The sequence below is a fragment of the Dendropsophus ebraccatus genome, chromosome 9 (genome assembly GCF_027789765.1).
Source record: "Dendropsophus ebraccatus isolate aDenEbr1 chromosome 9, aDenEbr1.pat, whole genome shotgun sequence".
In the NCBI taxonomy this organism is placed as follows: domain Eukaryota; kingdom Metazoa; phylum Chordata; class Amphibia; order Anura; family Hylidae; genus Dendropsophus; species Dendropsophus ebraccatus.
Window position 1 is genome coordinate 33,162,348 of NC_091462.1, and position 15,540 is coordinate 33,177,887.

At 39.8% G+C, this 15,540-nt stretch overlaps 1 protein-coding gene across 8 annotated transcripts in view; it reads left to right on the plus strand.

The window, feature by feature from the left end:
* The window catches only part of DYNC1I2 (dynein cytoplasmic 1 intermediate chain 2), a 96,103-nt gene extending 82,851 nt beyond the window's left edge, over positions 1-13,252 (plus strand). For all 8 annotated transcript variants that reach the window (XM_069982903.1, XM_069982904.1, XM_069982906.1 and 5 more), the window contains 5 exons: positions 1,261-1,394; positions 4,038-4,182; positions 7,866-8,006; positions 10,990-11,115; positions 12,560-13,252. In XM_069982903.1, the coding sequence (XP_069839004.1) occupies positions 1,261-1,394; positions 4,038-4,182; positions 7,866-8,006; positions 10,990-11,115; positions 12,560-12,673 (660 nt within the window). In that variant the 3' untranslated portion in view covers positions 12,674-13,252. The remainder of the gene's footprint in view (positions 1-1,260; positions 1,395-4,037; positions 4,183-7,865; positions 8,007-10,989; positions 11,116-12,559) is intronic.
* The last annotated feature ends 2,288 nt before the right edge of the window (positions 13,253-15,540 follow it).

Below are 15,540 nucleotides of genomic sequence, written 5' to 3' on the forward strand. Positions count from 1 at the left end.
TTAAAAGTTTAAAGTCCCTCAATTTTCCCTGACCTCTGAATAGAAAAGTAACTTCCAGCAGTACTACAGTAGGAAATTCATTACTAAATAATAGGAGGGTTTTTCATTCAGGAAACCACTTTATGGAAGCTATACTGGTATATTATGCTGCCTACCATTCCCAGGACTTGATATAACTAACCATATCTACCAAGTAGAGAATAGAGCAATGATTCCTCCAACCACAAACACACGGGTGTAAGGGCGCAGGTCCGACAAAAAAATATATAATAAAACTAAAAAATATTTATGAAATATATATATAAAATGTATTAAAAGACTCGTTTCGGAACCACTCCGGTTCCTTTCTCAAAAGTCATGTAGAGAATAGGCCATAGATAAGCTCTACCATCACTTCACTTCATTAGAGATAGTCATGTTCGAACATTGGGTGGGAGGGGGGGTCTCGCTAATTGTAAGCTCACTTCTGATGTGGATTTGTTGCTAGGGACTTTCCTCCAGAATTACCAAGAAAGAAAGAAAAAAAAAAACATTTACCGCAGTTTCGAATTTTCCTGTGAATGCAATAAAGATTTAACCTACACGTGCAAAACCCACAGCAAATCTGCTATGTTCCAATAATGTTTAAGTTGGTGCCTACTGCAAGGTTCTGGATACTGAACGCACGGCTGAAAATGCTATACCCCCAGAACTACTACTGTACAATGTGCAATAAGTATCGTCTCTCAAAGTATCCAGAGAGAAATATATATATATATATACACATTATATTGCCACACCTTACATTAAATGTATTAACTTAGGGTAGTATTACACGGGCCGATGGTGGCCCGATAATAATTGTAAAGGAGCATCGATCTGGATGCTACCTATCCAGGCTGCAGGGCTCTTCTTGCGCTCTGCTTCTACCCGGGTCCTGCGCTCCAGCTCCAATCACTGGTTTATTAAACAGAATGATAATCGGCCGGATAGGCCGATTATCATTCCATGTAATAGGGCACTTACCCTAAATCTCCTGCCCTTACTGCAACACCTGACATGCCCCATATATATACCATCACTTGGCCCTATTTTAGGCTACTATGTATGTATTGTTTTTAGGTTCTCCTGGGTGCTAGGAAGTCTCAGTCTTCAGTCTTACATTTCTGTGATATTTGCCTCTCTTTATGCTTAAGGATATCTCTTAGTAACATTTGTGTAGCTGAAGTGTAAGTCATTGAGCCGGCTGCTCAATACATTTTGCCCCCTACTTCTTTCCAGGACAGCATGGAGTTAGTTCACAAGCAATCGAAGGCCGTAGCTGTCACCTGTATGTCCTTCCCTGTGGGAGATGTCAACAACTTTGTGGTGGGAAGTGAAGAAGGTTCTGTCTACACAGCATGCCGCCATGGAAGGTAGAATAAAAACTTCAATCCCTTTTTCCTGCAATTCATACAGCTGACAAGGAAGAAGCCTCCCTAATGTCTCTCTTAGTGAGACGTATCTGCAAGAAATTTCTGGTTAAATGTTTAATGGAAATTGCCCCTTTTAGGTAGGACAAAAAAAGGCAGCACGTGAAGAGCTCCGCATCTGCCTTTCTGTTTCTTATCTTGTTTTCTAAGCTTTTTCTTTTTCCAACAAGTGTTCCTAATGGAACATAAGAAGTATTGGAGATTCGAATATTTCCGCAAAGAAAAAAAAGTAACATTACATGCATGACCTGTCAGACAAGAGCTAATGGCACACCCTTCATTTCATTTTCAGTTTTTTTTACAGCTCATACATTTATTTAAATACCTTTTTTTTATTTATTATATATACAGTGCTCAATTATAACTGCAGCAGTATTGTAAGTAGCCATATAGAGGCTGAAAAGGAGGCTGAGGCTGAGAAGATGACAACCAGCGACAATATCATCAGTAGGGAAGGAAAAATTGAGTGTGCCTGTCATTTTGAAAAACTTTTGACATGTCCTAGAGACATGTCAAAAGTTTTGATCGGTCTGGGTCTGAGCGTTCAGACCTCTACCGACCAGGAGAACAAACAGGGAGAAGATGCGCTGCAGGGCCTCCACTCTCCGCTCTGAATTTAAAAAAAAAAGTCAGACTTATCATGGAGCTCTGTGGACCCCAACTTTTTTTGTTTTTCTTTTTTTTTTTTTTTTTTTTTTAGCTCAGAGAGCGGAGAGGACGCTCCTCTCTATCGCCTGATCCGTACGCGTCTGAGCACTCAGACATGGACCGATCAAAACTTTTGACCTGTCTCTATGACATGTCAATATTTTTTTTTATAACGACAGGTACACTTTAAGTCAGTATTAGGCTGGGTTCACACTACGTTTTTGCAATGCATTTTTGCAAAAAATGGATGCATTTGTGTGCATCCATTTTGATCCCTTTTTCCATTGACTTCCATTATAAAAAAAAAGAATCAAAACGCGTCAGGTTTTTGGACAAAAATGTAGCTGACCTTTTTTTTGTGTATGTTTTTTAAAAGAACTGATGCATTTTGATCCCTGTTTTGTTTTTTTTTTTTTTTTTTTTTTTTATAATGGAAGTCAATGGAAAAACGGATCAAAATGGATTTGCACAAATGCATCCATTTTTCCATTTGTTTTTGTTTTTTTGCAAAAAAAGTAGTGTGAACCCAGCATTGATGTCCACTAATCGGGCGCCGGGGTTTCACCAGCAGTCACTAGATTGGTATTGCTGGGGCCCACACATCTTGTACTACACGAGGAGATGTGCAGTCCCAACAGCTGGTTGCTGGTTTTAGCACAGAAGGTACTATCTACCCGATTGGGCAGATGATCAGGCTGGGTACTAGGGCCTTTACACTATGAAATTTTTTAATAAACAGATACAAGCATAGGTCATTCTAATTAGATCTGGTTGTGTGATCCTAATATATACCAGTAAAAAGAAGAAAGATTAAAGGGGTTATCCAGTCCTAGAAAAACATGACCAGTTTCTTCCAGAAACAGCGCCTCTTCTCTCCTTAGGACAATACTGATGCACAATAATTCTCTTTAGTAACAGAATTTTAGTTTTAATTTTGGAGAACATAACAGGGACTGCTTTCTGAAGTCTGAAAACATGTTCTCTACTTATTAAAGGGAATCTGTCTGCTCATGTTCAGAGCTGCAAAATTGTGCACATAGCTAATGGGAGGATTAAAACAAGTCATTCCTGTCTCTTAGCTGTTGTAAAAGCAAAATTTCCTTACAAGCTCACTTGCCAGGCTGAGCTGCAGCATGCTTGCCTCCTTCCTCCCCCATCCTTCTTGATTGAGATAAAAGCTCAGTGCTGAAAGCCAAACCCTGCACACCAGCCATACAGGACTGGTAGGGGGTGGGGAGGGAGGAGGCATGCATGTTTCAGCTTGGGATCTTAAGCTTAGAAGCAAAACATGATTTTACAACTGCCATCGGCTAAGAGACAGGTGTCATTTGTTTTATCTTCCTTTCAGCTATCGGTCTATGTCTGCAGCTCTGAGCATGATAAAGACCTTACAGATTCTTTGGTCTTATAGACTAAATATGATGGTCCATTCCTGTAAGATAATGACCGTAGACTGGTGCTATGAAGTCCATTGTATCTTTAAATTTAATTTAAAAAATATGTTTACAGAAAAATGTATTTTTATATGAGATCTAAAGAAAATTGTTAGGAAAAAAATATATTTTCAAAGGTTGACAGGTGACATATTTTATATGCACGTCAACAGTACAAGGAAATTGCACCTACACAGTAAACAAAATAACCACTAGTGTGCAACTTTGAAAATTATAGTCACTATAATGAAAGCTCAAGCAAATGTGTTTTTTGAGAGTTTCCGCCTGTAAAATAGAAGGGGGTCAGATAATATACTGGCTGGAGATGATGAATAGCTACATTCACCACTGGTAGTGTTCCAAAGTTGCATGACTCCAGTCTCATTCTGCGGCGTGAGATTTGTCATTGGTTGGTGAATTTCAACTATTTTTCCCCGTCACACACACTACCTTCAAATATATTTTGTTAAAGCTTATAGTTGTGTTTTGATGTTTTGTATTGTAGTAAAGCCGGTATAAGTGAAATGTTTGAAGGACATCAAGGACCAATAACCGGGATCCACTGCCATTCTGCCGTGGGAGCTGTGGACTTCTCTCATCTCTTTGTCACTTCCTCCTTCGATTGGACGGTAAAACTGTGGACAACAAAGGTAAAGAGCTCTCTAAACTGAAAGAATAAACAGAACATTTAGATCGTAATTTATTATTCCACTTTTAGTGTGCACAGAAGTCACAAATGTTTGTGCAAGCCTCAGTTAACACACAAACTTTCAAATTTTCACCTTTTTTATGCCACTTTTGGAAAAATAAGGGCAGAGCTTAGAAGAAGCCTCTATCCAACTATTGGTCACCTATAGAGATGTTTTTCTAATTTACATACTGAATATGGGGGAGATTTTCCAAGATCTTGCCCAAATCCTCACCCCCATGTCCCACGCCGGATTACCAAAGAGACACATCTGTGGTTGCCGTGCACAAGTCTCAGAAATCTACCCCAGTTCTGGAACTAGTGTAGATTTTCGCCTTGATTTACATCTTCTTTGGGTACTATTACACAGGCTGATGGGGGCCTGATAATAACTGTAAACGAGCGCAGATCTGCTAGATCGGTGCTCGTTTACTGGGCCTATTACACGGCCCGATAATCGTTTAACAAGGGCTGCATGGACATAGTTACCGATGCCCTTACAGCCCTTGCTTAAACTGCATACATTACCTATCCATGGTCCAGGGCTCCTCTTGTGGTCCACTTCTACTCGGGTCCCACATGCTGCAGCTTCACAGCGGCCTGTCTTAGCTGACAGGCTGCTCAGCCAATCGCTGGCCGCGGCTGTCCCGGTCAGTGATTAGCTGAGCGGCCTGTCAGCTAAGACAGGCCACTCTGCAAATCTCTCTGTACTTTGTAAATCGTCAGCCGCCGGCCACGCATCACTATTACACGTAGCAATGTGCAGTCGGTGCCCGACAATTATAGGTCCAAACCTATATCAACGATCAGCTGATGATTGTTGTCATAGGCTGATCTTTATGTTTATTACACAGAATGTTAATCGGCCGGATAGGGCCAATTATCGTTCTGTGTAATAGTACCCTTACTGTTGTAAATCAGGTGCGGTGGAGTACCTTTCGTACACTGCAGATAGTCATAACCTTGATGTCGGCAATTTTCTCTCTCATTTAAAGTTCTTTTGAACGCCATGAAGTCGCCCCTTTTTTATTAGAAGATTTAATTTTTTTTCCCCTCCTGGAATCGAGTTATTCAACACAAACAAACTAGTTCTTGCCTAATGCAGGATTGTTGGTAACACTAGGGGTTGCTGTTCCCATTTATTCATTAATTAGGAATCCTGTAGGTGGTTATAAATGAAATAATTCAATTTATTGAGGAAGGAAAAAAAAAAGTGTGTGTGTTGGGGAGAGAAAGAAAACAGAATTCAGGTTAAGTCAGACGTGTAAATAAAATGTATGAGGTGCGAGCTAATACAAACGATTTTAATTATAGTTTAGTAAAGGTAAGACTTGTTAATTGTAAATTGCTTGTTGTATTCGCAGACGTCGGAGTCTCTCTGAATATTCACTCGCTGGGGTACTCATTGTAAAAAATCCCCCTATATTGTACTTCTCGCTTTCCTGACAAGCATTTGAGAAAATAATTTTACCCGAGGATGACATTCAAAAATGTTTAGTGTGTGCATAAAAGATATTTATCTATAGTCATTATGAGGGAAAAAGTGCGTTTTAGACAGAATAATACCGCTCGCTGCTTCCATGATGCTCACCTGTCACTCATGGCGGCAATTCCCTCAATAAACTGTTTGTAAGTGTAGCAATATCGGTGCTTTAGTGAGGGAGGTAATTAGGCAGAAAAACAGAGGAAGGTAGCAATCGTCAAATGTAAGTATTAGCGCTGCTTTAGATAGTAAAATAAGCCCACATGCTACATACACATTGCACTCAAACCACTATCCCCGCACCAGACGGATAAGAAACCAATAATCATCCTTCTAGAAAATATTGCCTGTGCAGCAAAATAAGGTTTTACTACACCACCAAAATAAAACGCCTCTCTGAAATGTGTCTGTGCTTTTACCACATGGGGATTATCTCTCCATATCGTAACGGTATCACATTGTTACAACGCCGCGTTTACCGTTCCGTCTGATATTATTATTTATATTATTATGTCTGATGACCCGTCGAAATAGCACTGGTTGCCTGGCCCCCCTCCCCCCCCCCCCCCCCCTTCGTCTGTGATTGAGATAAAATAGAACACTACCACCTAAAATTGAGAGACATGACTGGTGAGCATAAAAGAGTTGTAGTCCTCCATTGTCGATGGTCTGTTGTATCTGTTCTGGGTTAAATGTCCTCTAGAGATGAGCGCTCAAGTCCAATGGTACGGCATTTAAATACCGTTGTGAGCCTATGGCTGTACCCATGTTTTTCCAGACTCTTCAGGGTTGCATCCAACTTCTTCAGCCCACCGATATTCAAACGCCAAACAGTCAGATTCGAGCATGCTCCAGTTGCCTCCATCCTGGCTGCCAGAAGGGCTCGGATAGGGGCTTCTATCTACTTGCCCCCGATTCTGCTTAGTTATGCATGGAAAAACTTTTAATTCTGGGGTCCAGGACCAGTTGGATATTGCCAAAGGTTACTTGTAAAAGTTCTTGATATTGCGCACAGAAATTCCTCCGAAATGTTTCCTTTTTCTTATACGGACTGTTTATAAGACCTCTGACCATTCATATTGCCAGATTAGGGTTGCTGTGTACAAAAAAAGAAAAACTAATTTTATGTTTTTACTGCAGTATAGTCATTTTATATAATCATTTGACGTGTTTAGATTGTCATGGGTCAAGAAACCTGTTGTGATCATGAGTTACAGCTGGTGGAAGCGAGCGTCCATGCACTTCAGGCCACATGCGGTAGCCCCATCCAACTGGTGTACTCCATTATAGTCTATGGGGCACATCATTTGGATTGGGCAGCCTGCCATGGAGTGGAGCATGCTGCCAATCGCTATCTTGAGGAGATTCCAGTTTAAGACCCAATGCGGTGCAAACTTGCATTGTAAAGTGTCTGGACAACATGTCAAAGGTTTATATGAATGACAATAACTTTTTAATCCTCACATTACTGACTATTCCCACTTCATGACCACCACAGTTAAAGGGGTTATCCAGCGCTACAAAAACATGGCCACTTTCTTTCAGAGACAACACGGCTCTTGTCTCCAGTTCAGGTGCGGTTTGCAATTAAGCTCCATTCACTTCAATGGAACTGAGAAGCGAAACCCCGCACAAGCTTGGAGACAAGAGTGGGGCTGTCTCTGGAAGAAAGTGGTCATGTCTTTCTAGTGCTGGATAACCCCTTTAAAAGAAACCTGTCTCTAGCTCCGTGCTGCTCAAATCACTTATTGTATGAAAATACACAGTAATTTTATTATGTATTCTGAACAACTGCTGTTTCCTAATAATCTCAGGTAGAACATGAAACGGGGGTCCAGATCACTGGAGCGGTCCCTGGCCCTGATTTAAAAGATCTACCCCTATACGTACTTACATAGTTACAAGTTTAACCCGTAACTCCACTGTGCTGATCCATGGTTTGAGCGCTATAAAATTAGTGACTCCTCTTAGGGGAAAAATATAAAAGAAAGACAATAAAGCAGAGTATCAGCAGCCATCTTCTCTAAAACGTTGGAGATAGAATTGATGGCGAGCCACTATGGGTATAGACCGTAAAGCACAGCTGCCATGAGAATTTTTGAATGCCGCCATTTGATCGATTATCCTCTTGGTTCACACTATATTCTGATCTTCTCTCCTAGAATAACAAACCTTTGTATTCATTTGAGGACAACTCTGACTACGTTTATGATGTCATGTGGTCCCCCACTCATCCAGCTCTTTTTGCTTGTGTGGATGGAGTAGGACGGCTGGATTTGTGGAACCTCAACAATGATACAGAGGTAAGCGTGTGGCTACATAGTAGACTTTTTCATGTTAAAAAATAGTTATTCTTTAAATAAGATGGATAAGCAGTTTTGTGTGTACCTGAGGAGTGGCACCATTATGTAACTTGTATACAACATTTATCAATTTTCACTCGTCTCTAAGCTGATGGGTAGAAACTAGCTGATATATTGGCTTCTGTAGACTGCACACACAATGAAGAGGAGATCCTGTCCAGTTCATGTCTATAGCACACCCTGAGATCCAGCAGCAGCATGAAGGACATTATAGAGCAGTACTAAGCAGTGTAACAAGCACTAAGTGATAAATAACCCTTACTAGAATACGTCTACAGCTCCCTCCTCCTCTCCTCTTCCATTTTCTTTGGGCAGCTTTAACCTGATTCCTCAGTGAGCCAATTCTTCTCAAAATATTATTTTTTTCACAGTTATAGAGATTGTCCAGGTTTGGGTTTAGGAGGAAGGGTGCAGGAAAGGCGCTTTATAAATAGAGGGGGAAAAAAAGCATTTTTCTCTAATAAGATATATTACAAAGGTTATTACCTTTCATTGTACTGTTCATTCTGCATTTATTGTGATAGGAAATAAAATGTGCTGTGATCACTTGTACATGTAACCTTAAGTTGTGAAATGGTGGTCACCCCAACAGGAAGACAAGTTGTTACTAGACAACCTGATATACTCCACAGTGCAGTAAAGAAAGGAGCTGCAAAAAGAGAAGCGATCATACGATCTGTACTTGTGTTTACTACTGATGAAACCGCATGCTATCACTGCAGTTGCAATATGCTGTAATAAGTAATTGTAGCCAAACCTTATTTTGACGTAATTGAGTGTCATCGATATCCTGATTAAATTACATGTCCTGGAAAGTATATTGTTCCCTTTATTTGCCTAAATAAGGTTTTTATATTGGAGAAATTAGTATAATAAAACACACTTTTGTATGCTGGGAAATGAAATAATTACCCCATTCACATCTGCTTATGAAGATCGGTCTGATCATGCTTTTATTTTTGAGCCTCAAGTGGTTAACAAGCCGTTCGCTAAGAGACGCTTGAAGACTCATTAACACTTATTATTTTGTAATTGTGTTTGACTGATATAATACGCAGATCTGAACTGATTGGGAGATAATTATAGTTATGTAATTAATATCCCAGTAAAATATAGTATTTGCCATGGCGCAGACACTTGTCCATTCTTAGACAGGTTGTGAAAACAGTAATAGCGTAATTGAATGAGAATCTCTTACAGAATATACTGTATGTCCTATACCGATGCCTGGGGTGGTGACTGAGGATAAAGGCCCATATCTCTTCTCATAAGGGGTCAGCAGGAGGAGGATTTGTTTTATGTATGTTAAAGTGCACCTGTCATTTCGGGTGACTTTTCAGGATAAGCTGCAATATGTGTACATGAGGATTAGCACTATATCTGTCCACCATGTATCTTATATATAGAATTTTTTTTTTTTTTTTCATATTTCTACTCTGCAAGCTAAAAATGTAATTTCCAGTTCTCCCAGAGCTGGTGGGCATAGAAATCTATGGTGTCTGCAAGAATCATAAGATGAGAGGAGGAGATCCTGTCTCTGTACACAGCCTGAAAAGCAGCATGGAAGCGATTCTAAAGCTGTGTGCAATCTAAAGTGTGTATAAAGCCCTGGATGAGATCTGTGACCTATGAAGCTGTCTCTCTCTTTCTCTATAATATAGGTGTTTATGTACCCATCCATCTATCCCCAACAACCACCACCAAATCCGTAGACTTGCTGGTAACCTTATCCCAGATTTAGCTACAAGAAAATGTGGATATGCTTTTTTAGCATTGGGAGGGAATGATGGATAACAGGAATTTTTTGTCTGATAAGATATATTACAAAGTTTCTTATATTGGCTTGTGCTATTGATTGATGCAAAGTTTGTTGAAACAATAGTGCTTATTTAATACATATGGCAAGCAATCTATAAGAAGTTGTAAAAACCAGTCATATTCCTCAGTGGTTGTCATTTGATGTGTCTATATAACCAGGGTGGTATCATCCGATATTTAAACAACAAAAATAGTTCATATTTTTTATCATATAAATAAATATTTATTATTGTTATGACCAAAAATTTTGAAAGTGAATGTTTTTTTTTGTATTTGTTTTTTGTTTTTGTTTTTTACTTCCAATTTAGGCTCATTTTATGCAGAGATGTGACAAATTTTTTTAAGGACATAGCCTGGATCAAAAAATATTAGTGTGGGCATCTGATTTTCCTGATTGTATGCTATACTGGCGGAAATAGTAAAGTTTTTGATTTATGGATAGTACAACTGTTGTTTACTAGACTATACACAGATGCCAGAAATCAGGGATTGGGAACCTATGGCCCCCCAGCATTGCAAAATTACAATTTCCATTATACTTGGAGAGCCAAACCCATATAATTGATTGTTAAGGCATGAAGAGCAAACCTCTAGTATTTGAGTAGTACTCTCATCATTTGATTAGTGGTGGCTGGAGAAGTTTGATGTAGTCCTAAGGCTGCCTGGAAAACTTGCATACAGCCTATGGCCTATACCTGTATCCTTGTTTTCCAGAACTACCTAGGGATGTGTCCAACTTCTGCAGCCACCGCTACTCAAATGAGAGTTTGGGTACTTTAAGTTCTCTCAACTCTAAAAAATTACCCATTTTCTTAAGTGTGTGTTTTTTTTTACACGTTTACACTTTTTTTTTTTTTTGTGCCTTTTTGTAATCTTCAAATTTGTGGAATTAGTTTGGTGTTCTTTCCTTTACGTTTTTTTACAGTTTTGTTCCATTTGCCGTGCAGTTTAAAAAAAAAATTAACAATTTTGCAAATGCAGATGAGTGTTTCTAAATTTACACCATCTATGCACTGTACTCTATTGTGCCATTTGTGTGGTACCAGTACATTGTTATATCAGGGGGGCTATTCTCATGCAATTGTATATCCTGTCTTATAAACAGGTACCTACAGCCAGCATTACAGTTGAGGGGAACCCAGCTCTCAATCGGGTCAGATGGACTCATTCTGGTAGAGAGATCGCTGTGGGAGACTCTGAAGGACAAATCTTTATCTATGATGTGGGAGAGGTATGTTATGTTCTGCCATCTTCTAAATTGGTGTGACTACAGTAAGTGATGGAACCGTGACTACAAACTCACAGTTCTTATATCTGCCACCATATAAAACTATATCTATAATTATTTACAATGTAATTTAAAACCTTATAGCTACAATATTGCTTTCTTCTCATACAATCCCAATACCCTGTATAAGTGTTCAGTAATCAAGTAAGCTCCCCCTAGTGGTGACATATTACAGATAAAACGTAATTATTTAAAATTATTAATACATTTGAAAAGAGAGTCGAGATTAATTGTAGTTTAAAGTTAAAAAGTTAAGACTCCTCAGATGGTACAGCAAGTAATCTAGTTTCTTGCTGTGATGTATCACGTAATCTCCTTTCCGTCTCCTCTTCATCCAGATTGTCAGCTTGTCATTGATCACATGACCACTAAGGGCTCAATCAGACCAAGATTGTCAGCCCTTTGTGATCATATGATTTTGAAGGGGTAAAAAAATAGAACTAAGGCCCAGTCATACAAATAATAAAAAAAACAAATAATAATAATAAAAAAACACAGGAAACAAGGGGGGCATTACAGGAGGTAATTGTGGCCATGATATCAATGATGGGTATATATAAAAAAAATGCATTTTTCTATATTAGAGGATTAAAAGATGTTTTGATGTTTTTTGGCGTTTTTTCTGCTACCTTTTGACCTTTATAAATTAGATTTTTTAAATTCTGTATAAGAAAAATTAAGTTCCAGCCACTATGACCATATATTAGAAATTATTAGACCTGATTTAAGAGGATGGACATCTAATAATTGAAAAAAAAAATGTGTGGAAGTTTCTCATAGATCCTTTGTGCATTACATGGTTCATACTTAAAGAGACTCTGTCAGCAGGTTCAGTCTGTCCTATCTCAGGGTAGCAAATAATAGTGACAGAGAAGCTGACTAGAATGTTGTATCACGTACATTGTTCTGTGCAGCTGATCTAGAGAGGTCCTTCTGAATAACATGGACAATAAGTAGTCCTCTCCATTATGTGCATGCGCCCAGTAGTCCTGGATATTCATGAGAAGCAGAAAACTCCACCCACCAGCTGCTGATTGGAAGTCATCTATCCATGCTGTGTATAGGCAGTCAACTGTCAATCAGCAGCTGGAGGGGTGTGGCAAGAATCCCATTCTCCTGCATATTAGGAGAACGGTTGAACAAAATGATGTAACTAATACACAGACCTGTTCAGTATTTCTTTGACTAGCTTATGCTGCCTTCATTTAAGGCATAATAAACCTAGTTACAGATTCCCTTTTAAGTGTTTAAGGTGGTTTTCTTTAGTGTGTGATATGTATTGCATGTTAGCCATAGTAGAGAATCAGGTAGCGGCTGTTTTATATGTCACCCACAGTAAAGATTGTACATTGAATGATCTTGATTTATTCTACCTTCCACTTTACAGCAAATTGCCGTGCCACGGAACGATGAATGGACCCGCTTTGCCAGAACGCTCGCAGAAATTAACGCCAACAGGGCTGACGCAGAGGAGGAAGCGGCAAACCGCATTCCTGGCTAAACCTATGTTATAATGTGTGATGTCCGGGACAGCCGCACTGACCTAATATACCCTCCAGAGCTCTAGCATGTATCTGTTCAAAAGATAATTTAAGAAGCCGTATGTGGATAGGATCTGTGGACTACAATGTTTTATAAACTTCATTGCAACCAAATGCAGTGTCCCTTTTTATTTGTACCTCCACGTCTGTCCTCCTGTCGTCCGTCCTCCTGTCGTCCCTTCTCTATGTGTAATAGTCCGCCTCTAGCTGACTGGTGTACACTTATTCCCAGATGAGCTGGTCTGTGTATTTCCAGTTTTTAAAGAAATTCCACTTACCTTACTAATGTAAATCTTATTTTTAAACTGAAAGCCTAACCCCTCAGGATAGCACTATTATTAGGGCTTTGTATGTGCGCGATGGTTCACCATGGATCCAGCAGTCACAACAAACTACCGCATGCAGTGGACACCTTTATGTTAATACCGTTACCTAGTCTGCCATTTTATTAAATTAAAATGTTTCTAACTTGAGATTTCCAATGACTGTCTCGTGTTTTGTCTGGTACATTTAGTAAAGACTAATAGATTTCTGTACAATTATGTGATTGGTATCTTCATTCTAGCGATCCCTTGGTTGTAATAATGATTCTTCAACACATGGTATAAAGCAACAACATAACTCATGTGGTGGCCTGTATACATATGGAGAGTGTATCGGAAATACGCCAGCCAAAACATGGACAAAGTGTTCTGCTCCTCACCTTCTAAGGGGCCATAATTTTTTATTTTGCCATCTATAGAGATATATAAAGGCTTGTTTTTTGCGGGATAAGTTATATTTTTAAGTGGTACCATTTAGTTTACCGTATAGATTGCAATGCAGAGAGATATTTGGACCATGGAAGTAACAGTCAAGCGGCTTTTAATTGCCTAGATGTTGCGGTGCCATTGGTCATTGCATCTAGGTCATTAATTGATCAAAATCAAAGCTTTCTTCAATGTTGGCAATGTTGGATGTGAGCTGCCAATAGCAGCTGGCAGCCATTGTGTATGCATTAGGGTTGGGCGATAAAGCAAAAAAAAAAAGTATTTTTTTTTTTTTTTTTTTAATTCTTGACTCTTAATTTAAATCTTGATTTTTTTTCAAGGGGGGGATGTAGTAGAGGTATAGTGGATGAGGTGTGTAGTAGTACAGGTATAGTGGTTGAGGGGAAAAGTAAGAGTACAGGTATAGATGAGTGGTGAAGTAGTAGTAGCGGGAGTAGTTGTAGAAGTAGTGGGAAGAGGAGTAGCAACAGTAGTGGGAATAGTAGTTGTGGGAGTAGTAGCCTCTGACCTCGGGGGCTGTTCAGGGCCCTGCTGCTCCTCCTAGAGGATCTCTTGTGTGCAGACTGGTATCTTCTGTGTGGACGTGGCAGCACTGGATTCAGCAGGGGGCGCTCTGACCTGCAGGAGGAGCAGCTACAGCCCCGGGCCCAGTCAGACTCTGTGTTCAAGCTTGAAGCAGCAGACCCTGAGCTCCACTGCTGGTAAGAGCGCACATTTCTTTATTTTTGAAAATCAAATTTTACGATTTATTTATTTATTTTTATTTTTTAAATAAAATTCTAAACAATTTTTAAATTAAATTAATCGCCCAGTTTTAGTATGCATACATCCTTAAAGCTGCCATGGACAGTATGGGGGAGATTTATCAACAGGGGATTTTTCTAGATGTGGTCTATTTCTGCTTTGGCATGAATAGACTGGTCTATTTAAAGTGCAATTTACTATCAGGGATAAGCCTGGTCTATTTTCTGTGGTGCTGATTTGTTTGGCTCAGAATTGTCTCTAAATAGTCTCAGAATTGTCTCTAAATAGTCTCATTGGCCCTGTTTTGCCTCCTTTTCCAGATACCGGCATGCAGAGGATTACGTCGGATTCGTTTGGACTACGTCGATGACCGACGGACTTTACTGTTCAATAAAATGGTCATCGAGGGGTGTGGGGGTGTTTTTATTTGAATAAAAAATTGTCTAGGTGTATTTGTGTTTTCTTTCATTACTTTATAGACTTAGTAGTGGAAGCTGTCTGATAGATGGAATCTATTACTAAGTCAGGGCTTAGTGTTAGCCGGTATAAAATGGCTAACACTAACCCCCCATTATTACCCCAGTACCCAATGCCACCAGGGGTACTGGGAAGAGCCGGGTGCCAGTGGTCCCGGAGCGTCAAAATTGGCGCTCCTGGACTGGGCGGCAGCAGGCTGGTAATATTAAGGCTGGGGAGGGCCTAAACCAATGGCTCTTCCCACCCTGGTGTTACCAGGCTGGTTATGGAAAATGGGTGGGACCCTATGCCTTTTTTTTTTTTTTTTTTTTTTTTATTTATTTATAGAAAAAAAACGCATAGGGTCCCCCCTATTTTCATAATCAGCCGGGTTAAAAACCAAGCGACAGCAGCCTGGTAACACCAGGGTGGGAAGAGCCATTGGTTTAGGCCCTCCCCAGCCTTAATATAACCAGCCTGCTGCCGCCCCAGTCCGGGAGCGCCAATTTTGACGCTCCGGGACCACTGGCACCTGGCTCTTCCCAGTACCCCTGGTGGCATTGGGTACTGGGGTAATAATGGGGGGGGGGGGTTGGTTAGTGTTAGCCATTTTATACCGGCTAACACTAAGCCCTGACTTAGTAATGTATTCCGTCTATTAGACGGCTTCCACTACTAAGTCTATAAAGTAATGAGAGAAAATACAACACACCTAGAAAAAATTTTGTTATTCAAATAAAAACTCCCCCAAACCCCTTGTTGACCATTTTGTTGAACATTAAACTCCGCCGGTCATCGACGTAGTCCAAACGAATCCACCGTAATCCTCTGCATGCCGGTATCTGGGAAAGAAGAAG